General features: G+C 39.0%; 1 protein-coding gene across 1 annotated transcript; it reads right to left on the reverse strand.

The window, feature by feature from the left end:
* Window positions 1-2,065: 2,065 nt before the first annotated feature.
* usp12b (ubiquitin specific peptidase 12b) lies at window positions 2,066-22,647 on the reverse strand. Its single transcript, XM_008435147.2, has 10 exons — window positions 22,482-22,647; window positions 17,597-17,677; window positions 17,317-17,400; window positions 14,794-14,923; window positions 12,440-12,708; window positions 11,127-11,203; window positions 10,934-11,017; window positions 9,492-9,689; window positions 8,165-8,243; window positions 2,066-5,021 (listed from the first exon to the last, which is right to left on the reverse strand). The coding sequence occupies exons 1-10, from the start codon at window positions 22,527-22,529 to the stop codon at window positions 4,920-4,922; spliced, it is 1,152 nt and encodes a 383-aa protein (XP_008433369.1). The 5' UTR covers window positions 22,530-22,647; the 3' UTR covers window positions 2,066-4,919.
* Between the last annotated feature and the right edge of the window lie 1,032 nt (window positions 22,648-23,679).

Here is a 23,679-nt window from a genome sequence, read left to right on the forward strand (position 1 = left end):
AATACCAGAGATGTGACCAAGTCACTGTGTTGCAAGTCTCAAGTCTCTGTCCTCAAGTCCGAGTCAAGTCTCAAGTCAGGAACCTTTAATTTCAAGTCATTTCGAGTCGTTTTTATCTTATTTTTTTATATAATTTGCAATTCTACATAAAATTCAAATAATAGACCATTTGTTCTTTTTATAATCTGTATTTATCTCAAATGATAGAACATGTACAGCTAAACACAAAGTATAAAAAACATTTTTAAACTGGATCTCTTTATTGCGCAGTTCTGTTAAAACTTGATATTCAATAAAAAAAAAGTTTTCAAAAAATGAAATAAGTATATATGAAGTTATCACAAGTAAACTCAGGAAGGTGGTGCATTTATTTTTCTGCTTTTATTTCTAAGTATGTTAGTTTCAGTCCTCCGTAAATATGGGCCAGATATTCTAAACACAAAATTTATTTAGGACAGTCACTGTATTTGGTCTGTTTTAACAAATAAACCACATGAAAAAAATCAAAATCATTGCAAATAAAGTGGAGTGGTTTTGAATTTGGATGTGATGGTAAAATAAATATCTGTCAGGCCAAGTGGGTTAAATCTACAGCCAATTTCACGTCTCAATATTGATAAAAACATGTGAATCAAGCTGGTCAGAATCACTAAACACCAATTAATGAGCTCATTTTTTTAAATGTCTTACTCAGTTAACTATCCCACTTAGTGTTATATTCAGGGTCAGTGAGATTGTACAATTTTTATTTTCACAGAAATGTTTGAAAGATGGCCAAAAAAAATACGGGATTTTTTTTTAAATTTGTTTTTCCAGCAAAGCTACTTGGAAATGGGTTCTGTGCGACATGTGACAGTCAGTCAGTGCATTAAGTCAAAAACAGTTGACTTAATGCACTGACTGCAGTAAACAATATAATTTCCCAACGTAGATGTCTTCAAATACACCGACCATCCTTAGATGATACTAGAACCGGCTCATCATCATGATGGGACAGAGAGACTCTGTTCCCTGAGTTCAGGTCCAGAATCTGCTTTCTGTTCCGGAGCCCCGCTCACTATCCACCGGCTTCCTGAGCCAATAACACGGTGCACATTATTTGTGGAGGCATTTGAAGGACCGGATTTATGGTAAATCATCACCAATTTAACCCGGAGTACACATGCTAACACGAAGTTAGCTAAAGTCAACTGTCTTACAGCAAAAGAAAAGGGCCACCTACCATCTTTGTGAAGCTTCAAATGCCGGACAAAGTTGGACAAAGTCGTGGCATCTCCATCCGATATTCTCTTCTTGCATGTTTTACAAGTTGCAGTTCGTTTTTTTTCGAAAGTTCATAACCTACGTAGCCAAAAGAAATTACTCGCGGAAGCACATTGAGCGGTTATTTCGTCTTTGGTTCCCTGAGCTCTGCAGCGTCGCCGCGTTTTTTTAAATGTCCAAAACCTGTTAATTTGCTTGGTTGAGCTGCAGCTACACACACATACATACATAAGGAGAGAGGAACAACAGAGGGACAGTCTCATATTGATACGGAATGAGTGAAATTAATTAATGACGCCACTTTATAAATAATGTTTTAAATTTTAAGACTTTGAGTAAAAAATGTCAAGTCTTTTCAAGTAAACAGCTTCAAGTCGAGTCAAGTCCCAAGTCAATGGCATGAAAGTCAAAGTCATGTCCGAGTCTTTGAACATTTTTTCAAGTCAAGTCTCGAGATTTTAACGACTCGAGTCCAAGTCATGTGACTCGAGTCCCCACATCTACTTCTCAGGCCTGTTAATTATTTTAAGCAAGCATTTATTTAAAACCCAATTATAATATTAATATCTGTATTTATGTACACATCAACATCTCGTTACAAACTTTCAAAAGTAACTGCTGCTCCTCTCTCTAGAGCTGCCTACACAAAATTGGTAGACAGGACAAAGAAAAGGATAAAAAAAACATTCAAAGTAAAAGTTAACATTCATAATAATTACAATAATGCTTAAATAAAACAAAAAAAAAGTCTTGTTTGAAATTAGATTTGACAACCCACAAAAGATCCACAATCAACTCAATCTGCAATTATTATTTTTTTATTTCCCAGTCACGTCTTTGTGCTTATTGGTGAAGCTTTCAGAAAGCATGAAAACAACCTCACTCTCACTGGGTGTGTGGGAAAAGTCCACAGCTTCTGCCTGAATTCTTCATTTTAAGACCAACTGTACTGCCTGAAATCCACAAACTTATAACAAAGCAATGTTTTCCAGAACCTTCTTCAGTGCGTTAAAGAGCAGCAGAGGCATGGAGAGGAAGTAGTGTTGTCTTTGAGGTTTCTACCCTTTAAAACAAGTGCTTGAAGAGTGATTTTAAAACCTCATGATTAAATAGCTGAAGTAGGCACATCCAAACTCCATTATGTCTGCAATGTCGCCTGGGCAACAGAAGAGAAAACTGAAAAAAAGTGTAAAGGGTAATTTACATCTAAATCTAGAGAAATCCAACTTCAGAACTGCAGCTGTTTTCTTTTTATTGTCCCTCTCACTATTTCGCCACATACAAACAACTTATAAAACACTTGGATTCTAATTATCGTATGTAAAAGAAGAGGGTTGAATTTGTCAGTTAATGGGTTTGGCATTGTAACCGACAAATTAAAAATAATTAAAAACATAATTGACGAATGAAAAACTGAGATTGCACTGAAATTTGAACGGTATGTAATTTCTTGAGCTGACCTACGGGGGCAGAGGTGTGCAGCTAGTCTTCTGCAAATACAGTTGGAAGAAGAAGAACTGAATGCAACAGATAAACATACTAGTGGAAAATCTACAGCTAAATCTTACACCAAAAGATTTTCTCTGAGTGCTAAAGAAATAGTTTTCTTTAGCACTCTAATGGTCTTTCTTATATTTTCCCAGTAACATTTGAAGTCAGTAGTAGCTGCTTCCTTAGCTAGCATGCTAACGATGTCCATTATACCAACAGACATGCTAACTTGTTGCAAGCTGTCAAATTTTCCATGGTAGCTTAAGCTACCAATTTAGTTAGCTATTTAAGCTAACTAACTTAAGCCCAAATAGCTTAAGTTAGTTACAGCTATTTAAGGTACATTAAGCTTTAATAGCTTAAGCTAGCCATTTAACCTAAGGTTATGATCTTTTGTGAATTTCATGAACAAAAAACAAGCTAAATAGTGTTTGTGTTTTAGTTCAGGGATCGACAATTTGTATTTCATTTGTTATACAATTCAAAACTACATAATTATTTTTCTGTAAAATTCACTTTGTTCCATTTTTCTTATTTTGTTGCCAATCCCTTTTAGAGCGAAACGACAGAGCCAGAACCGTGTTAGCTAATTGAAATTTTCAAAGGTTCATAATTATGTTACATGAGTTAATGTTAGTTTATGAGTTACATAAACAGTTCTCAGGTTATACGTTGATTATAAAAAGATACTTTTAAATTAGGTGCAAAACAGTCCCTGGACAGATCAGCATCTTTTATTTTAGATAAAGGGGAAAAAAGTTAGCCATCACTCAGCTCATGCACAGCTGGCAGCACAAAGCAACATGTGGGGGAGGGGAAATTCCCTATAGCATTTTCACCTCTTAGGGAGAAGTGTAAGCCACATAAGATGATAAAATGTTTTTGTTGTTTAAACATGTTAGGAGTCGAACGGTTCTAAACGCGTCGCCACTAAATGAAAAGACAGCGCCGTCTTTAAATCTGCTGCTTTATAGCAGCCCGAGTGGGAATGGGGAATCGTTCCTGATCGCAGAGAGAAAAACCTGTCGCGAAAGATTCTTCTCAATTAAGCAGCGCTCAATTGGATCGCTAACGGAACGAGGCAGACACTGATAAGATCCTTGTAGTGTGTCAGAACTGAGTCTGCTGAGAAATTAAAGTGGATACTTTAGGTTTTTTAAAAATGCATTTCTTTCAGACTTGCTCTTCCTTCAGTCTTCCCTCTTCTTTTCTCCATCATGTCATCAAACGTGGCTCCTAATGGCACAACACCACTTCATAACCAACCTTCAAGCCTCATTCAACTACAACAGGACACATTTCAAACGTTGCTACTGTAAGACTCGTTGCTCGTCCTGATGCTTAAAAACCAAACAAACCTGCAGCTTCTTAAAATAAAATACAAATACATTGTAAAGAAAGACATTATTAAACCGATAAAAACACTGAAAAGGTGAAGTTATACATACTGCAAATTGAATTTTTGGTCAGTTTACGTCACTTGTTCTTTGAATATTTAAAATAAAATAACTTTTTTGCTCTTTTATCATAAATACGGAGCTGTGCTCATCAGTTTGCGATGTGTTCCCACCCCTCCAATGGCTCCCTTGCGCTAAGATACTGCTTATGAGCCACAGATCGTAGAAACGCCGCTTTTTCACGCAGAACTCGGCCTCCAACCCTACATGATGTCAAAGAGGTCTGAGGTGATTGGCTGGACGTCTAACGGTGCCGTCAGATCATGGTCGCTTCACTTCCTGGCCGGTGAACACATGACCTGGCAGTTCCACCACTGCTGGGGAGGGAAGCTAACGTAGCAAGGTATTAATACTCAGAAAGAAGCTGCTGCTTCCTCTGTAGCTGCTAATAAACACACACGATCGGTTCGGCCTCGTGGTCTCCGTTCCTGGTGCCACAGTGCAAAGCGAGTGTTAAGATAGTGGGGGGTTTCTTGGTATGTTAAGGTGCTTGTTGCAGTGTGGTCTCGGAGGATTTGGAATCCCGGAGGCTGGCATGCAACCGGCACGCGCCTCGAACCCATTTCCCCAAGCGGCGCCCCAGGGTCAAAGCCTCTCCCTGCCGCAGGGGGAATAAAGCCCGGATACTCGTGTGAGCGAACGGGAGGCAGCCGGCGGCTCGTCTGCCAAGTCCAGACAGTCTGCTGGGGGAATTCACCGCTGGCCGCGTCAGTCTCTGGACTGGTAGAACAGGATGTATCCGGACTCGGAGTTCTTGGAGATGTCGGACGTCAGGCCGTAGAACTCCTCAATCGCCTGCGCATCGATTTTCTGAAAGGGAAGAATGCAGGGACTGAACTGAGACAGTCTAGACTCTCAGGTTGTTCTCCAGACCCCTGTAACAAATATCTTTAGAATTGCTGGGTCAATATTTATTCAACTTTCCCTGAAGCGTGTTGAGAGCTTTATAACAAAAATAAATAAAAACACTGTCCAAACTCCAGGGTTTCTGCAAACCATTTAAAGTTGAATGAAATTCAAGAAGTTAGGTCTATGAGCAAAACCAAACATGTTCACTTTATTTTTTCTTTTAAACACATTATTCTTAGATAAGAGATCATACTTTGAGCTCCTGTCAGAAGGAGCTGATTTAGGATCTCTGTCACTTTAAATCCAATAAGCTGCTGCTGTCCACACCCTCCAACTCAAAAATGGCCACTAACCATCAGATTGCTCAACAATGCCATCACTAAGACTGATTGAAAATGATAAGTTATATATATGTAGCAATACATTATTGTGTAATTAAAGACACACTTGTGTTTTTGTGTGTGATCCGGTGGCCAAGCGATGACATTTCACTGCCAGTTTCACTTACGTGTCTTTGTGCAATGACAATAAAATAAGCCTAAGCGTTAGTAGAGCCTCCACTTGGGTTGCTTGGTAACAGGCGGCACACTAACCCTGCGTGCGCTTTCACGAGTTTTTTTTGTGTGTATTTTTGGGAACACTTCCTGATCGTCTGACTGTGGGAAGGTTTGTTTTCCGTATTTGTCAACATAGTTGCATCTGCTGCTCTCTATTCTTGTCCTTTTCTCAGCTGTATTTGTCCTCCGTGACAACATGCAGGTGGAATACATTACCCACCTATTCAATGGGTAAGGACTGGTTTAAAACCACCAGGTTCAAAACCCACTAACCCTCAAATTTCTGAGTTTGTGTCACAACGAACGCTCCTTTCAGATCAGTGCTACGTAGCAGTGCTAACCGTTTCCTGGGAAGCTTTATTAGCCACGATGGCGGAGCAAAACTGATGGTGTGTTTGTGGTTCTTGGTGGAGCTTTATGATTCTCACACTGCACATGTTCCTCTAAGCATTATTAGTACAGAATGCAGGTAGCATCATAGGGGTTTGGCAACCCCTATGATCATAGGGGTTTGGCAACCCCTATGATAAACGTCAACTGGCAATAAATTCGTACTTGCTCATGATAGACACACACAAAAATCTAGCTAGCTATGCTACTAGCACACCAGCAGCTAGTTAGCGGTAACTGAAATGAAATGTTTGTGTGCGACTCAAACTTCTGACGGTAAAACTACCTGAATATATGAGATTAAATTGGAGACCTGTGAGTAATGTATTTAAAATTTAAGAAACCTTACTGCATATTTGTCCTAAACATTAGAAGATTTCTTCTCAACCTAAAATCTTTGCAAACCCTATGACATCCATTTTGTTGGTCTGTTAATGTTTTACACTAAAAGCTTCTGGGCTGATTGTGAAATAAATGCAGCTTCAAATCTTGGAGCACAGAAGAAGTTTCAGTTCCAGGCGGAAACGCCCCAAATGGTGTCAGTTCAGGCTTTCAGGCTCAATTTAGACTCCCTAGTTCTTGCCAAAATTAAATAAAGAGAGGCAAAAAAGGAAGCCAAGCAAATCTCCCCAAAGCATTAAATGATAAGTTAGTATTTATGTTCTGCAAGTTCAGCAGAATCATCCAGACCAGATGTCTGAGTGGCTGAAAAACCCTGCTATCGTTTTCCAACGCCAGGCCCTCAAAGAGTGCGATCTTCTCTCTACGCTCAACCAGAACGGCGATGTGTCCCACACTTTAAATAAAAACGGGTGAATGATACAGCGAAACGCTTCCTCTGGTTAATTCAGCCAAACTAAACTGAGCACTGAACCGAAGCTGTGCCTCAAAGTAGGTTTTTTAGCATTCACTGTAACTCATTTACATCAGAACAGGAAACAAAGTTAGTCTTAAACTCACTCTTGTGCAAAGTGCTGCACTTTAAACTTGTTACTCGGTTCCTCTTTGGTCTAAATTTATAGTTTTGTTACTATCTGATTCACTTTTTTTTTTTAATTCCTGCTCTCGTTACTTAAAAAACACCAGAGGAAAACTAATTCAACTTTCTCTGCTTCTACTGCGTCTCAACGCCACGTCTGAACAGCCTGCTGTGACCCAAACTGAGTTTATGAAAAGGTCACAAGTTAGTAAAACCTCACAACACATTCATAAACACCGGGCCGGACCGTCCACCGGGCTGGACCGGACTGTCGGACATGTGGCTGCAGAAATCTGGGAAAAGTCCTGAGACAAATTTTTGAGTATCGATCAAAACAAACTTCATTATGCCTGAAGGTCCGTCCTGGTTCTGTTCTAGCACAGATGGTATAAAAACAAAACATTTGCTCTCACTTCTTCAAATGGATTCACCCTAAAAAAAAAAGTTTAAACCCCCATCAAATCTGTCTTCAACACGGATAGAAGTTCAATTTTCAAAAGAGGAAGATCCAGGTCGACCTGACCAGCAAAGCTCCTCCGCTGCAAATGACTGATGTTTCCACTGGAAAAAGCACAGAACCGGATGTCGACAAAGAAAAAGAGACTGAAGGCAAGAAAACTGGAAAATAAATCCAAGAACTAAAGAAAATCTGCTTCCTTTTTTCCTCCTAGTTTTTACTGTTTGTAGAAAATCCACCTACCCTTTTATTCCTAACCATTACTCAAAATGAAACGTTAACATTTATTATTTCAGTCAATGCTTACAATGCAACACAAAACACTTGAGTTATTAATGGTTTTATCTCACCATTAATGAAACAATATATCAATGTTATATATAACAGAGAATGCCCCGGCTTCAGTTTTGATTGGTTTCCTTCAGCATCAGTTTTTGCTCTTAGTTATTTTTAACCTTTTTATACTACTTCAGTTTTCTCCTGTTTTAAATGGTGACTCTTGTAAAAATCAGCCAACATTTTACAAAATCATCTCAGTTATGGTTGCATAAGAAAGTCTGACGTGTCTCAAACAAGCAAACTCTAAATCTTTGACTTGACAGAAAAACAAACAAAACACACAATTATTAATGCTCTAAATGTGTTACCCAGACCACTGAATTACTAAATAGTCCAACACATTTCAACGTTTTACGACTGAATTAGAAACGTCCGCTCCTACCTCTACGATGTCGTCGTCAAACAGCAGCCAGAAGCCGTGGCTCTTGACGATGGTGATGTAGTGTCCGCGATTGGGGCCGCTGCAGCGCAGACACACAGGACAGAAGACTTATGTCAAACAGATTAAATGTGTGCTTCTGTTTTTCAGACGGAAGAGCAAATCAAGTTAAAACTCTCTAAAATCAGCTGAAGAAAAAGCGAAGACTGGCGTAAAAATCGTGCTAATTGTGGTTAGCAAGTTGCTACAAACTGCAGCAGGCTAACCTTTGGGTTTACATTAAATCACGAGGCACTAATATATTTTTCTTACATAATTTCAAAAAGCGGCTGAAGAACAAAGCATTAAATTCAAATGAACATTTGAATATGGATGACAGCAACTTGGCAACTTTTACCCCCAAATTTTACTTGTCACATTGTTGTATTAAAATTACAATATTTCTTATAAAAACTATCAGGTAGCATTGACCGACAACAAGCTGTAACGTAGGAATAGACCAGAAAAGTTCATTTATTTAAAGTCTAAAAATATTTTTAAGAAACGACCGTCAATGCTGAAGTAGGCTTCAGACTTGAATCCTCCCATTCACAGTTTTCAGATTCACTCAAATCTAAACTCAATTTGCTTCGACTCTATAAATTATTTATAATATCCAAGACTAGGAATTTACTTATGGAAACCCATAAAACACATTTTCACGGTAATTTTGATCTGTAAAAATGACATTGAAGTTAGCATGTGATTGACTTTCACCATTTAGAAAAATAAAACAATTTCTACAGCATTTGATCATCCAGTTCAACACACAAAGTACTTAGACCAGTTCAATCCCAACTGGACCATTTTATATTAACCACATGTTTATGAAGACATTCGTTTCCTGTGAAAACTTTATTTGTAGAAACACAAACAATGGATTTCTCTTATGTTTGCAGTTTGGACCATTAAGTGCCCTGTTAAAAACCACGTTACTTCATGAAGTCAAACAAATTATTCTAAACTGATTTCTGAGTCTTTAAAATGCTGCTTTTAGATGGGCAACTTTTACTTAACTTTCCAACAATTGGAGATAATTCGTTTTCATAATGACACAGTTAATATCTTCATGAATGGACGAGTCAAAGCAAAACTCCAGGTAAGTTTTTGATGAGAAAACAACATTTTAACATGATATAAAGCTAAAACAAAAGGTGATTTTACATAATACCCCACCTTCTAATCCTCTGTTTGCTTTTTATAAACAGCTTTGCATTTTTGCAATTATCAAACTCTATCAATCTACAACTACAGAAGGAAAAATAAAAGTCTGATCTAATTTAGAACCTACCTGCCGCAGTGGACGACAACAGCGACCAGGTCGTACATGCGGTCGGGGTTGGTGGCGTCGCCCGACGTGTTGAAGAGGCGGAGCTCCAGCGGGAAGACGACGCGATAGGACAGCTTGGTGTAGCGGTGCAGCTGGTCCATGTACTTAAAGCGCTTGAGGTGGAGGGCGAGGATCATGGGCAGCTTTTTTACCCTCATCCTGACAGAACAACGCAGCAAATATTTGTGAGTCAATTCATTGAAAAAAGGATTTGCAGTGAAGTGCAGCTGCATAACAATTAGAATCATAAAACTGAATCTAAATCTAATCTAATCTAAATTAGAATCTAAAACTGCATAACAGTTTTAGAATCGCATTTCATTGGAAATAAGACACATGGAATGGTTCAAATCAAAGCATATTCATTTGGTAAAATGCTCAATAAAAGTCCATAATTAAACCCAAAAAGGAATACTGGACATAAGCATTCTGATTTTACAAAGAACAGGAAAAACCATGTTACTCTTTATCTGACACTCCTTGTCAGATTGTCACCAAAACTCCCTATAAAATGGCCTCAAGTTTGTAATTTGACAAACATGAATACTTTTGCACATGTTCATAGATGATGATCAGAAAGTTTTGATTCAAAATAAACAAAGCTTGCAAAAAAAAAAAAAACACTTAGAAAAGCTGGGGGTAGTCAGTTCAAGGCCAAAATGTTCAGAAAATCATTTAGAAAAACCAAGACAGTTCCAGAATAAGCAGAATATTGCAGCATGTTTTCACAGTTTTTCCTTCCTCCTCATTCAGCCGCAGCTCTGCTGTTCTTTCTCCTTCACGTTAATGCGAGGTTCAGCCTCTGCTGATAGCCCTTTACGTCCTTAATGGAAGTTACTTGGTGCACTTAGCTGGCTCTCCAGTACAAAAATACATGCAGCAGCAGCACTTGAGAAGACGCGCTTAACAGTTTCCAACCGCAGAAAGCTAAAAACGCGGCAGCGCTGTTAATGCAAAGGGAAGTCTGGGGGGGTTAAGCGACGTCCAACAGCCGTCTGGCCAGAGATACGCCCGCGAAACCGATTCTCAGAATGTAACAGGAAGGCCCTGACAGGCTGCCATGGTGACGTCAGATGTGGTTTCAGGGTTGATCTCTAATGGAACAAAACCTAACAGAGTTTGTTTACCGTTAGTAAGACAAACACTCTGCAAAAGCTAAGTGGGAGCTCAAAGGGATCACATGACGTTTTTTATTTTCAGCGTTTGTATCTCACAAAAGACGTTACGCGTGTTATTACATTAAAGCTACAGGGATGATACAAGACGATCATTGTGGGTTTAGCTCCTCTACAAAAATTCGGTGTATTTCACCAAATCAGAAAAGAACGCCACTGGATTTATTTGCATGTTTTCTGCTGTACGAATGTGAAAGAGACATGAATAGAAAAGGTGACGTCACCTACCGTTTCTGGGCTTCCTGTTTGCTGCGACATTGCTCACAGTAATATTTATACTCGCTGCATAACGTCTCTGTGTTGCTGAAGCCCCTGTTGAGCACAAAAAAGGAGAACTCATCCATAAGACTTCACTAAGAGCTAACTTTTTTGTTATTGGGTTAGATGAAATGAAAAAAGAAAAGAGAGAAAGCAGGACAACCTGAGACAGTGTGTGATCGAAGTGTTCTGCTCCACGTCCACCGACAGATCCAGGAAGTCCTCGTCCTTACTGCTCACCTGCAGCAACCAACAACAGGTGAACTGCTGACCAACCACGGCGGCGCTAATCAGTCCCTCCAGGTCATTGCAAGGTTTTTTTTTTTGTGATTGCTGCGGCCTGAAATTGTTGATTTTGTGGCACGTTTATTTAAAAAAAAGTTGAAAATGTTTTGCTTGCTTTTTGCCATAACATGATTTTACAAAAACATTGAAGTTGCTGCACATAACCTTCCCCCTATTGTGACAATAAAGATTTCTCTTAAATAAGTGGATAGCACCAGTGAGCAGAACTATTTTTTTTACTGAAATTAAAGAGAACTGGGTTAATTCCTGGTACCAACTAACTAGAAAGCAATGTAAAATAAGCAACATTGGTATTATTGTTACCAAGCTTAATATGATATACTGGTATGGATTAACTAGTCAACGTTTGGCTAACATTATCTGCATGCAGCACAGGGACTCAACTCAAGTTGGAAGAAATCTGTAGAGCTTTTTGCCTTTTGGCTCTGGCTAATTGCTGGACATGACAGAGACCAGCATGTGAACGCTCATGGTGCATTTAAAGATTGTTTTAAAAAGATCACATTTCTACATTGTACCCTGCAAGCAAATGGTATCATTTAGCATCACATATACTTTTAACTTGAACATGACGTTAAGTTGGACGCAGGTGAAAGGGATTGTTCATAATTCAGTCGAGTTGCAGTGATTGCTCAGGAGAGAAAAAACAACAGATTTGAGGAAAAGTTGCAATTAATGGTGAAAATTGCAAGTCCACGCCAAATCTGCAAATGAATAAACATGTCGCAATAAATCTATTATAGAGATCAAATAGATTTCACTTCAGGTTCAATAATCTATATTTGGATGATTTATCTCTTTTCTCCAATCTGGTGCGCTGATTTCAACTAGACCTTTTCTTTTTTCTTTTTTTTTCTTTTTTATCAATTTTGTTTACAGACAAAATTGTAATTCATTTTATTTGTTGTTTCTGATGTTTTGTTTATTTTAGTTATTTAAAATGTCTTCCAGTACCAGCATTAAAGAGAATGTGCTCTTGCATTATTGTGCCATTTCCATTATATGACCTAAAATGGTCTCAAAACAACAATATTATCGTTTATCGCAATAAGCTCTGGGACGATTTATCGTCCAGCATAATTTATTACGACAGGCCTACAAACGAGGAGTGAACTTGTGTTAATCGCAACTTCCTGCAGGGACGTGAAACGACGTGAAAACCCAGCTCACAGCTTCGCAGTTGAGGCAGCGCGTCTCGTTGGTCAGCGTTCCCTGGAAGATCTCGTGGACCCACGTCTGCTGCGTCTCCTTCCCGCCGTCGCCTTCGCCCCCGCCGCCCCCTCCGTCACCACATCCGCCGCCTCCGCTCCCGTTCTGCACCAGCTTTCCATTCTGCTGTCGCTCCTGGCTCTTCTCCTCCTGGAGGAGGTCTGCGATAGTGTTGAGGAGGTAGTTGAGGAATTCGTGGGCGTCCTGCTGCATGTAGTTGTCAAACAACTCTGGGGAGGAGAGATGCGGACACGTCAAGGAGAAAGATAAATACTCGATCGTGTTACGACCACAGATTTATGTGAGCGATCGGGCCGGTCGACAGAAAGCCTGGTTAAAGTTGACATGGGAACAGATGGAGCTAACTACAGGGAAATTCATGTTCACCTTTCAGTGAGACACTGATCTTAAACAGCCGGAGCCGTTCTGTGGTGGAATGGTTTACATCAGAGTTTCTCTAATGCTCTCTGTCATGCAACTTAAGTTGTACAACTTAAATATTGTAAGTCTGGAAACAATTTTCAAGTTCAGTTTTCTAACTCAATAAGTAACATTTAAATCAAGACTGCTCAGTCTGCGTGGTTCTCAAGAGAAAAAGTGCAACTGAGTCACTAGGATGTAAAACCTTTTAAAACTGTAAGCATGGGTTACTTATCAGCTTCTTTGGTTTGTTCTTTTTCAAAAGGTATATAGCTTTTTAACACTTTTGGTGCAACATTTACAACAATATTGCAGCTTGTCAGAAGATATGAAACGATGATATATAGTATAAGAGCCAGACTAAGGTTTTAAATTGTAATTTTATGATAACTGTACGCCAAACTACGTTAAAATGAGGAATGCTGGACGCGGCAGCGGTTCATGTACGTGGGCCTCAGTCCTCCACGCGGCCATGACAGGTTCGAGTCTCATCCTGTTGACCTTTGCTCCTCTCTCACAAGCTACTTCCCTGTTATTCCACTTTCAAATAAAGGCCAGCAGAGCCAAAAAATGTTCTTGTGAAATTATAGTTGGTATCAATTTTAGAAGGAAATAAGCTTTTAACATATCAGCATCAAATTATTATCAGCCGCAGGACTGAATCGATTGTTAAACGAGTGTCCATTTCAAAGAACGAATCACGGACTTTATGAGGTGTCGATAACTCTATTGAAACCCTTTTTTCATTAAAGTGATTTTTTTCCTCGTATTTTTATGACTTTCTTCCGAAAGTACCCAGTCTTTATTCTTCTAATACTATAACTACTAGCTTGGTCACAAAACAAAGTCATATTTGCTTTACTAACCTCAGCCGCCATTATTCTTTTCACTGTCACAAACCACGGAGTGGCCCGTCTGTCTGTGTAGACTGCTGCTGCTGCTGGCCTGTTGAGTCATTTGAACACTACTGCCCCCTAGTGACCGGAGGCTTGATTATCAGTCAAGCAAGACTAAAAACAAGAATTAAGTCCCTCCTGCTTCTTACACCCCACTATTTCAGACATACTGGTTTAGATAAAAGATATTCTTGTGTTAGAAATGATAATTTGGTAGTTTGGGGTGCTTCACTACTCTTCCCACCGAGCTTTGAACTACTTCAGTCTCTAGGTATACAGCGTTGGTCGACACAAACCAAAACAACATGCAGATGTAATTCCTGTGAAATCTGGTTCTACTGGACCATAATACAAATACATGCTAAACTCCTCTGATTTTTATTTGTAAACATTTTTCAAAACCCGTGCAAGTCCCGTTGTTTTCCACCTTACAATTATGCACTACTTTGTGGCGGTCTTGTCAACAGAAAATCCCCATGTATTTTTTTCTTCTTCCACTTCACATAAATTATCTCCATTAAAGTCTGTGTTTGTAATGTGGACAAAGCGTTGGACAAGTTTAAGATGTATGACTACTTTTGTAGGGAAAAAGAAACCTTTAAACCAAAGTAAAGTTTCAGAGGCAAGTTACATCTGTGTGCCATTCTTTTGATTTGCTTCCTGCTCCGTGATTTCACCGACAATATGACTTCCTCAGCTGTGTGATTAAGTTCTCAGCTGATATCCGTCGTCCCCATCTTCTTCCACTTTTCCAAGGCCGTTGCTTGCATCAGTACTCTCAGCTGTGCTGCACCACCATGAAAGGAAGTTTGTTTCAATGACTCAATGTCTTTGTTCTGAAGACTTGGTGCTAAATGCTTCCCAGTGAGATTACAGGATGCCTCACGCTCTGACATCAGCGGCAGCTGCACATTCTTCCAAAGCGGTTCCACGAATATTCTACGAGATTATGCTGCATCTTAACACAAGCATCCCTTCCCACCCCCTGTCGACGCCTACCGTTTTCCTTCCTTAGCCGAGAGATGAATTTCTTGGGAGGGATGACTCCGACTTTTTTCTTCTGGGTGGCGATGCTGTTGAAGAGGTCGGCCAGGCAGGTGAGGAGGGACTCCTTCCTCCGAGGCTGCACCTGAGATCAACGGCACAAGTCACAAAGGCTTCCATAACCTCCAATTATGTCTTTAACAACAAGCTGATATGTGCTTTAACGTGGGTTATAGATTTGCAATCATCTGGTTTTGGGGTAAGTTGAACCTTAGAAAGTCTTGGTCAGTTTTGAACCCAATCGTTTCATTTCTTGTCAAACATTTTCATACTCGCGTCAGAGAAATAAATTGCATCTGGAAGGCATTTCACATTAATTTATAATTTAAAGGAACAGTATTGTGTATGTTCCATTTTTTAGCGTGATAAAGTAACTGTTACCTTCAGATGAACTCAAATTCAAGGAATTTGGGTTTGTAATTTAATGCCTTGAGATTGGGCCTCTGTCTCTTTAAGAAGCTCCTGCTCTTTCTGAAACCCCGCCTTCAGGAAGTCAACACAACATCGCTCCTCTATTAACCCTTTAAGAACATTTTTAAGTAGCTGGTATAACCATAGACATAATATAAGCATAGACGCCTCATGGACCGCTCTCTCCTATTGTCGCTCACGAGATTTAGGGCAGCCATCTTGGAGCGCTACTCCACTCCACTCAGCGTTATGTGTTTAGCAGGCACAATGACATATCAGCGCATTTAATCAATCATAACACGCGTTTTTGTTACTGGAAACCATATTCAAACATCTATCAAAACTACATTTATAAACAATTGTATTATTTAAGTATGTTTTTAATACATAGTTCAGCATATTTAAATATGCTTAGTGGCTATAATAGAATAGGAATGGAATATTCTGATATTGATGTATGATGAGCATATTACAAAGCCCACAGCCGTTCATAATTTATTTAATAAATTATTTAGTAATATCAATACATTTATATAACTATACAAACAAAAATAAATAATGATTAATACTGAATATTATATATTGTATGTATGTATGTATGTATGTATGTATGTATGTATGTATGTATGTATGTATGTATGTATGTATGTATGTATGTATGTATGTATGTATGTATGTNTATGTATGTATGTATGTATGTATGTATGTATGTATGTATGTATGTATGTATGTATGTATGTATGTATGTATGTATGTATGTATGTATGTATGTATATGTATGTATGTATGTATGTATGTTTTTCAGCCGACGAGTTCTAGCTTCAGAGATTCAGCAGCTGAGATTGAGTCCAAAATCAGATTTGAGATTCATCCGTGCTGCAGTGAATCTGTCTCTCTTTAAAGATATCTCCCACTTCTTCCTCACATCGTGTCTTTATGAAACTTTCAAAACAAAAACGGAAGATTTGGGATGTATCTTACTTTTGACAGAGTGAAAGAATTACACATAAATAATAGTCTTTACCACCTGTGTAAACTTTGCTGGTGAATGTTATAACACATAGGTTTTATAATATGTGTTACATTGTTTCATTTCTAATATAGGCTCTTGTGTCAGATAATCTAAGTCAATGTTAGAGAATAATWAATTTTTTTAKATTTACAGAATCTCAGTTAGCCTTCATAGCGGGGCTGAACCCCGTATTACACCAAGCACTGTAGCTAATATTAGCTGGTATCTCGCCGGTGGACATAAATACAGTAAAGTTATATTCTAATCACAATATATACATAATAATATGTCCATCTTACTTGTGAAATGTTGTTTGTGGAGCCCTCACATCAATAATCCATAGATCCGAACAACAATATCCCTCAGTGCTGAGGCATCTTCTGCTGTTTTGGTTGAGCAAAGTAGGAGGGACGACCGCTCCAAGATGGCCGCCGTATTTCCTACGTCGAAGCAGCCAATGCGGGGTCTACTCTTATATTATGTCTATAGGTATAATGAGCTCAGCAGATGCTAGGTTCCACCAGGTGTTTGTTAATTGTTGCTGGCTAGTCTGAAGGAGCTGGGGAGGATCTAGATCCATCCAGGTCCTTTTGCACAGCTGAAAGGTTGCCATGGAGATAAAAGGTTTTCTGAAACATGCATGAAAGAATCAAGGCAACACTCCAGGTGTATTTTTGATGAGGGAATAACATTACAGCATGAAGTAGAGCTGAAAAATGTCAATTTGACAAAATAATGCCACTTTTAAAAAACTCTAACACAAGAACTGTGTTATTTTGACTGGGAAAGTGCTTCATTCCTCAAGCACTTTACCTCAAATAGCTGAAATAGGAACAAATGCGTCTCATCCAAGTACATCTTTCTGCTCATCAGCTGCATAGTTTCTGTATCTGCTGTTGTTATTTTGACCCCTATTTTTGCGCCCCGTTTCCAGAAACTCGTCATAAAGCCTCCTGACATCAGTGATTTTTGGCTGCCCGCTGACAGCTTTGAGGTCAGCGTCTGAATCAAATCCATGTGGCCACGGGTGTGCGAGTTCTGCATTCGACACTCACCTTGTACGCCAGCACCTTCTCCCTGAACGGTCGGCAAAAATACAGAGCCTGCAGCACCGAGTTGCAGTAGCAGGTGTTGCCAAACTAGATGAGAGGAAAAAGAACAGGGAGGCGGATGAGATTCTTTAGAGTGCGTATGTTTTATTAGCATCCATTTAACACAAATCAAGTATAGCCGTCTAGGTTAGCTTTAATTTAAAGTCAGAATTATGAAAAAAAAAATCAATACATATATATATCTCAGAGGAGGCACATCATTACGTTGACCAGAAATACTTACATTCACCAATCCAAAGTAGTGTTCATTAACAGGAAACTGTTCCGGTCCAATCTCCTTTTCCAAGGCAGAGGCATTGGCGCCCTGAAGAAGTCGGGAGGAGAAAGTGGCAGAATTAATGTTTTACTTAAACGTTTCCTATCACAGCAAGAAAAAAAAATGAGTAACCACAGACAGGACTAGATTTTCCATTCCTTACAGTTTCCTAGACTTTTATTTCTTCCCGTTTTCTTTCTGCCCTGCAGGAATCAGCACCTTTTAAAAACAGCTAATAAAACTCAATTTAGATGGTTTTCAAACTACAAAACAACACGTCATGGTCCGTTTTTAAATTCGATTCCCTTTTTTGAAACTATGGCCCAATAATTTGGGTCTATGTTGATAACCGATACTAAAACTGCTGTTACAATGGATATTATATACATTTCAGTCCTCTTTTATCAACGTGGGAAATACGACCACTGAACCACTGTTTAACTTCTTCAGTTAAACAAACACATGACCAGAAACATAAGCAACAGCAACATGACTTTAAACATCGGTTGTTAATATCGGCTTAGGTTTACTTACTCCGATACGTTGAAAAATGACTAAAATCAGTCGATACCAATGTCAATGCCGATATATTGTGCAACCGTAGTGCTAAAATCATAAAAAGGTCTTCAACAATCATTTACAGTCAAAATATTTATAAAAACTAGGAGTGGCGAAATGGTATTAAAGTTTTATCACGATACTTTGTGTCTGCCTGACAAAGAAATCAAAAACTGCCCTTGAAAAACATTTGGTGTGATTTATATCGCTTAACTGCTCACAGAAACTGCATTTACTAATATTTTCAGATTTATTGATGCTCTCATTGATAAAAGATAGCAAAATGATCAATCCTGACAATACGGAGAGTTTTGGGCAATTTGAAGCATTACTAATTGGAATTCATCATGACAACCATAAATCAAAATTCTTATCACGGTAACAAATTTATCACAATAGATGATACGATAAATGCCCACCCACAACGAAACCTATCTGGCTAGCACTTTCCAGTCCCAATATAGATGTTTTCTTCAGCACTGTGAGATCATCTGATACTTTCCTGACCGCAAGAGAGTCAGTCATCCAAGTGAAACCCCATCAGTTAACCCCAGGAGGAAATAAAAAACCACAACCTACCAACCAGAATGTTGCAGGTCCACTTAACTGGAAAACTGCGTTACCATAAGGTGATATGAGTAAGATACAGCATTTACTCGTTTTCAATTGGTGAATATATATGTGCGGAAATTAAATAGAAAGTTGAACCCGTTTGCAAACTTGTCAGATGTCCCTCATCGGCCATCTTTACTAACGCCAGTAGCCTGACCTGTGAGCCTCTCGTGATGTCATCAACCCAAAAATACACACAAAGCAGGATTAGTAGCCTTTTTTTTCCCCTTCAGCCCACTTTTAAAAATTCTGTATTTGGTGGAATCCGGTTGTGAAAATCCCTTCCTCACGGTCAAGTTATTTTTGTTAATGTGTTGGTGATGAGATGGACCGCTGAGTGTCATAATTCCCCAAAACGCTTTCAGAAGTATCAGAACAACCCTCACGTTAGCATCTTAAAAGTGAGGAAATCAATTTGTTGCTACAAGAACAACCCAAAATGTGACTTTACAGAGAAAGCAAGTAAATAAATAAAACTTCATGATCATTTCCAGGGTTTCCTCTACATGTAAGTGATCGTGACGCACTGCTACAGTTAAATAAAAGCCGCCACAACTTCAAAATGAAATGCTACCATGACATGGTTGCATGTTTCACATATGAAATATAGCTAAACATATAGATAGCTTACTTACGTCTGTCCACTTATTCCAACCATAATCAGTTTCCTAGACTTTTATTTAGAATAAATTTAAACAGTATGAAGCGTTAAAATTTATATTATTTGTTTAAAAAATAGAGAGAGATGTAAGCTGCTGGAAGCTGGCCACTGTGCGCTGCGCTACTTTCAGGAGTGAAGAAAAACTAGAGGTGACAGTCTGAAGCAGAGGGAGAGAAAAGGCGTTTTTAGTTCAACCTGTGAATGTTAATGTAGCTAATTAATACAGCTTGGCCTTAATGCACAATCGTTCAGACATGTCTTACAATATAGAACAAAAACAGAAACCTAAAAGCTTTACAAAACGCTCTTTCGGGCATATTTTGGTGGGAGCAGAGACACAGAAACAAAGGACAATGATGACAGCAGTAGTGATGATGATGCAGCTTCTCCCCTCGGGGGTGGGGGGGCATTGGATAAACTGCAGCGGTGGAGCTCAGCGCCACATTGCAGTCCATGTAAAGTCAACAAGAGGCTAACAACGGCTTGCTGTCTGGGCTGAGGTTATTTATCCAACAAACACCGCCTCAGAACAGCCGAGAGGTTGTAAACAACAAGACACAGCAAACTAACTCTCTGATGTTTGAGAGGCAGAGGAGAAAAAAAGAAGGATGAAAAAAAAAAGGGAGCTGAAAACACACAAAGACATTAATTATTAACACTGTCATTGCTGGTTTAAAGTGACAGCTTGGAACCGAGTGTTAGAAATGAAAGTGAATAGAAGAATTATTCATAAGACGAATGCATTAAACGGAAATTAAATGAAAGCGTGGCAGCCTCGACTTAAAACTAAGAAGTAAACATCTTTACTCTATTAATATGCTATCTCTAGTTGTTCAGCTGAGTGTCAGAACATCTTAGGCGTGAGAAAGAGTTTAACACTTGACCGCTGGATGGAAATTTCAAGCTGCCTTGGACTTATAAATAACTGTTCCCTACCCCAACCTGTTCCTGCACACTGCTGGACAGGTGGCTGAAAAAAAATAAGTTTTTTTTCTCACTTAAAGCGAAGAAAAATCCAGCTTTAAAGAAAGCTTCAAAACCATGACTAAATTTAAAGGTTTTTTTTATATTCTATATTCTTTCTTAACTTTATGTACAATCAAAAAAAAAAAAAAAAGAATAATTCTTCAAAACTAGCAATAATCAATGTGCTCTTTCATTTTAGCAGCATTAGGGATACATGTTGATGTTGAAAGAACAATGAAAGAACAAACAAACTGAGGGATTTTTACTCAAGAACATCATCTGGTGAACACCTTCAATCTACAGCGGCGGCATTTTGCATTCCCTAAACGTGTGAAGAAAAAAAAAAAAGTTAACCCAGCTCCACTTCCTGTTTCACCAGCCAATAGACATAAACTTAAGCATTAAAATATTACAAAACTCACCTGCTAAACCAAACTCTTCTTTGAGCTCGATATTAAACCTGTTCTCACGGTTCTGTTCTCGACAGAGGAACACAAACACACAAAAGCTCATATTGGGAAGTTAATTAGATCGCCTCGATTGTTTAAATAGCCAGCCTGCAGTCAGCAGCTTAACACAGCTCCCACACTTTAGCTTGGCACTTGTAGTTTTGCAAACAGCAGAAGTTTAGCAGATAATACTTTTTTTTCCTGCAGCTTAAAAGAAAGACAAATGACGCTGTTTGTGATAAAACAAGCATCTGTAGGCTTGAGCAGGTAGCCTGACTAATTCAGTTTCATTTATTTGTCCCTGAGGGGCGATTTGAAAGCACATGAATAGGACATATAGACTCAAAAGTGATAGCTCAGTCAAAATCCATCACAAGAAAGCTGCTAATTAACTATTTAACCTGCTAACAACAGAGTGTTATTGCTTTATTACTCAACTAATGCCTAATAAGGACTTAACACAGCTTCTGTGTCCAAAGCAAAACAATGGGTAGGTAACATTGCTATACCATAAATCATGTTGCACTGTTTTAATATCAGTAGGTATAATTGTTGGCTTTTAGATTTAGATAGAAATAATTCATCAAGTTATACATTTTTTTTGTGTTATTCCATGAGATCATGAAATCAGGGTTAGCATATCCAGAAATATCACACCACGAGTGTACAAACAACAGAAACTACTACTAAATATGTTCGTTTTGTAGGTTTGGCAAAAAAAAAGGAAAAAAAAAATTTCAGCCAGCTCACTGTCAGTGTGCAGCAACAGGTACGTATTAAAGCACAGAAATGCTACAACGAAAAGTTTCGTGTTTTTCCACTGCACCCGTTTCAGGTTATTTTAACCGGAGCTTTTGATTTAATAAACATGATTCCGTGGAGAATGTGCGTGTCTTTGAGGAATGCGTTGCCTGCCATCCTGACTGCAGAACCTCCACATGGTCTTAGAAAACTTGTTAACAACTGTTTCCTTTTCATTTCACCGAATAAAGCTCCCTGTTTTTATTTGAACTATTAGGGTTTTTACTGAGTCATTCAGGTTCTATCCTGTGTCATTTAGTTTAAATTTCACCCTCTTTTAAGCTCAAAGCAGCATAAGCTGCCTTGAGGTGTTTACATCCTCTACAGCGCAGTTCTTCGCTGGTTTCTGTTATATTTCTGCTATTTGCGGGAAAGTACAGTCGTGTAGGCAGGAACTGTAAGTTTCATTTATATATAGATATATACATATATATATACAGCAACTTCAGCCCAAAATAGAACTCCAAATGGCTAGCAGGCTAAGCTAGCCGTTGCCCGACCATTTAGTCAGTCCAACTAACCACAACCAAGATGAAGCTGCTTACTAACTGTCACACACACACAGCCGGTGTGAGCACAACACGATCCCGTTAACTCTCCAAACAGCAGCGTGTTCGGGCCCGGAAAGCTGCCCCGGTCCAAGAAACTTTCTGGGTACGCTGTGTGTTTTTATCATGTTGTTCTGTGAGGCTAACAAGCAGGCTAGCAGCAGCGGGACAGCTAACCGTAAGCATGAGACCAGTCAGGGTTCAGCAGACCGGGCAGCGAACGGTACCGGCCTAACCACCCGCTTTGCCCTCCTTACCATCGTACAAATCGAGGCGATCTTTCGGACTGTCATCAGTATTTCCATCCGTGCGCCGCCATGTTGGACCGAACCCCGATGTTAAAATAATCAGACCCGCTGCGGCTGCAGAGTTCCGGGAGGGCGAGTCGAACCTGCCTGCTGCCCCTATCGGTACTGTCAAAGTGAAGCAGAAGGGAACGACAGCGAGAGCTTCCGGTATGACCTTTCAGAATAATTTTAAAAATTACAACAAAACAAAAAGGCAAATTTTTTTGGGGGGGGCGGGAGGGGCTAAACACATTCCAAAATTCATCAAACTTTACCAAAAATCGTCTGAAATCCAATAATTTTAATGGAATTAAGTGGGCGTGGCCAAACTGCTCCACAGCGCCCCCTGACGTGAGATAGGCCAAGTCGCACATAATAGAGATCTGACACCCAAATAGTGCGAAGTTGTTGCCAAGTGGTGAAACGTTGTTGTTAAATAGTAACACGCTGTTGCCAAAAATATTGTTAATAATTTGATGCTTTTGTTGAACCGTATATAGGGCAAAAGTATCCCCCATTTTTTTACTGGCGTTATTGTCAATTATTTTGGTCTTGTCCCAGATTACTGAGACGCCACTGCCAAATAGTGACATGCTGTTGCCAAATGTATTGTTGATCATTTATTTACATTGCGACGCCATTTATTATGACACTTGCCAAGTAGTGCAACGTTGTTGCCAAATAGTGACATACTGTTGGCAAACATATTGTCGATTACTTATTTATTTATATTGTGACGCTGTAGCCAATTATTGTGACGTTGTTGCAGAATACTGCAACACTGTTACTGAATAGTGCAGTGCTGTTGCAGACTGTTGCAACATTGTTGCCAAATAGTGACATTTGGCAGCAGCATCTCATCTCTGGGCAAAGAATCAATTGCCTGGTTGTGTTCACTTGTTCCATGAAGACAGATTGAAATGTTCATCTCCTTCAAGTTTGCACATTAAAGCTGAAAACTGATATATGAGCATCAGTCTTTTATGTCTTTACAAGCTTTTGTTTTTTTTAAGAATTTTTTCAGCACCATAGTGATCTTTATCTGTAAAATATTGCAATAATGCTGCCAACTTGTGAGATGTTATGGCCAAATAATGACACACTTGTTATAGGCTGGTCATGTGGTGACATCACCTTATCCCCGAAAATTCAATTGCCTGTTTTAAAA

This window comes from Poecilia reticulata, linkage group LG18, assembly GCF_000633615.1.
Source record: "Poecilia reticulata strain Guanapo linkage group LG18, Guppy_female_1.0+MT, whole genome shotgun sequence".
In the NCBI taxonomy this organism is placed as follows: Eukaryota; Metazoa; Chordata; class Actinopteri; order Cyprinodontiformes; family Poeciliidae; genus Poecilia; species Poecilia reticulata.

What these genes read in the sequence shown, in the direction of transcription:
- usp12b (XM_008435147.2), bottom strand. Translation starts at nt 22,529, where the DNA reads ATGGAAATACTGATGACAGTCCGAAAGATCGCCTCGATTTGTACGATG. An exon ending in ACTACTTTGGATTGGTGAAT is followed by an intron (nt 17,401 to 17,596) that starts GTAAGTATTTCT and finishes CCTCTCATCTAG; the next exon opens with TTTGGCAACACCTGCTACTG. An exon ending in AGAAGGTGCTGGCGTACAAG is followed by an intron (nt 14,924 to 17,316) that starts GTGAGTGTCGAA and finishes CGTTGATCTCAG; the next exon opens with GTGCAGCCTCGGAGGAAGGA.